Source organism: Calidris pugnax, unplaced genomic scaffold (genome assembly GCF_001431845.1).
Source record: "Calidris pugnax isolate Ruff unplaced genomic scaffold, ASM143184v1 scaffold335, whole genome shotgun sequence".
Classification (NCBI taxonomy): domain Eukaryota; kingdom Metazoa; phylum Chordata; class Aves; order Charadriiformes; family Scolopacidae; genus Calidris; species Calidris pugnax.
The window spans coordinates 33344-34216 of record NW_015091148.1 but is presented as its reverse complement, the minus strand read 5'-3'; the positions used below and the strand labels follow the sequence as shown (position 1 = coordinate 34216).

At 67.5% G+C, this 873-nt stretch overlaps 1 protein-coding gene across 1 annotated transcript in view; it reads right to left on the bottom strand.

Moving 5' to 3' along the window:
- HDAC5 (histone deacetylase 5) overlaps window positions 1-32 on the bottom strand; it is a 37109-nt gene extending 37077 nt beyond the window's left edge. The window contains exon 1 of the mRNA XM_014958916.1: window positions 20-32. Coding sequence (XP_014814402.1) covers window positions 20-32 — 13 coding nt within the window. The remainder of the gene's footprint in view (window positions 1-19) is intronic.
- Between the last annotated feature and the right edge of the window lie 841 nt (window positions 33-873).

The following is an 873-nucleotide window of genomic DNA, read 5'->3' as shown; positions in this document are numbered from 1 at the left end:
CCCCCCCCCCCCCCCCAACCAGGCGGGTCCATAGCCACGGCCAGGAAGGGGACAGGGAGGAAAAGTGTGTGTGTGTGTGTGTCCCAGTGCCACCACGCCGCGTGCCAGCCCCGTGCCAGGCACGGCCGGGCGCCGCTCCAGCCCTGCGGCCGCTCCAAAAATACTGGGCGGGTGGCACAAACGGGCACCACCAGCACCGGGGGGGACACGGAGGAGGGTGGGAAACACACCCTCCTCCCCCACCCTGTCCCCCCATCCCAAACTGATTGCCCCCATCCAGGTGGCAGGGGGGGCTCTGTCACACACACACACAACCCCCCCGTGCCTCAGTTTCCCCTCCTGAGCACCCCAAAAGGCTGCAGGTGGCCATGAGGGGGGGACGGGAGGGGGGTCGAGTGATGGGGACACGTCCAGATGTCACCAGAATTCCCAAGTGGGCTAATTACAGGGTGGCGTTGACAAGGAGCGAGGGGCATGGCCTCTGGTGGCAGCTATCCCCGCCCCCCCCGGGGGGGAGGTGGTGTCACCCAGGTTCGGGGGGGGGACACCCCCTGCCGAGCAGTGTGACCCACAAAGAGCACGCGGAGCCACGGGTGGCATGCCTGGGTGACAGCAGTGACCCCAGTACCCCCACCCTGTATCTACCCCCGCCATTGTGGGGGGGTGGTACCAAAAGGGAGGGGTGGGTGCTGGGAGGGGGGGCAGTCTGGGCACAGCGCCCGCTGCTCCACACACGCCCGTCTGGCGCGGTGACACCCCCGCGAGCGCTAATGACAGCGGCAGTGGCGGGTGTTGAAGTGCCATCCCAGGTCATGCTGGTCCCTGTGGTGTGTCCCCCCTCAAGGGGTGACAAGTTTTTTTTTTGGGGGGGGG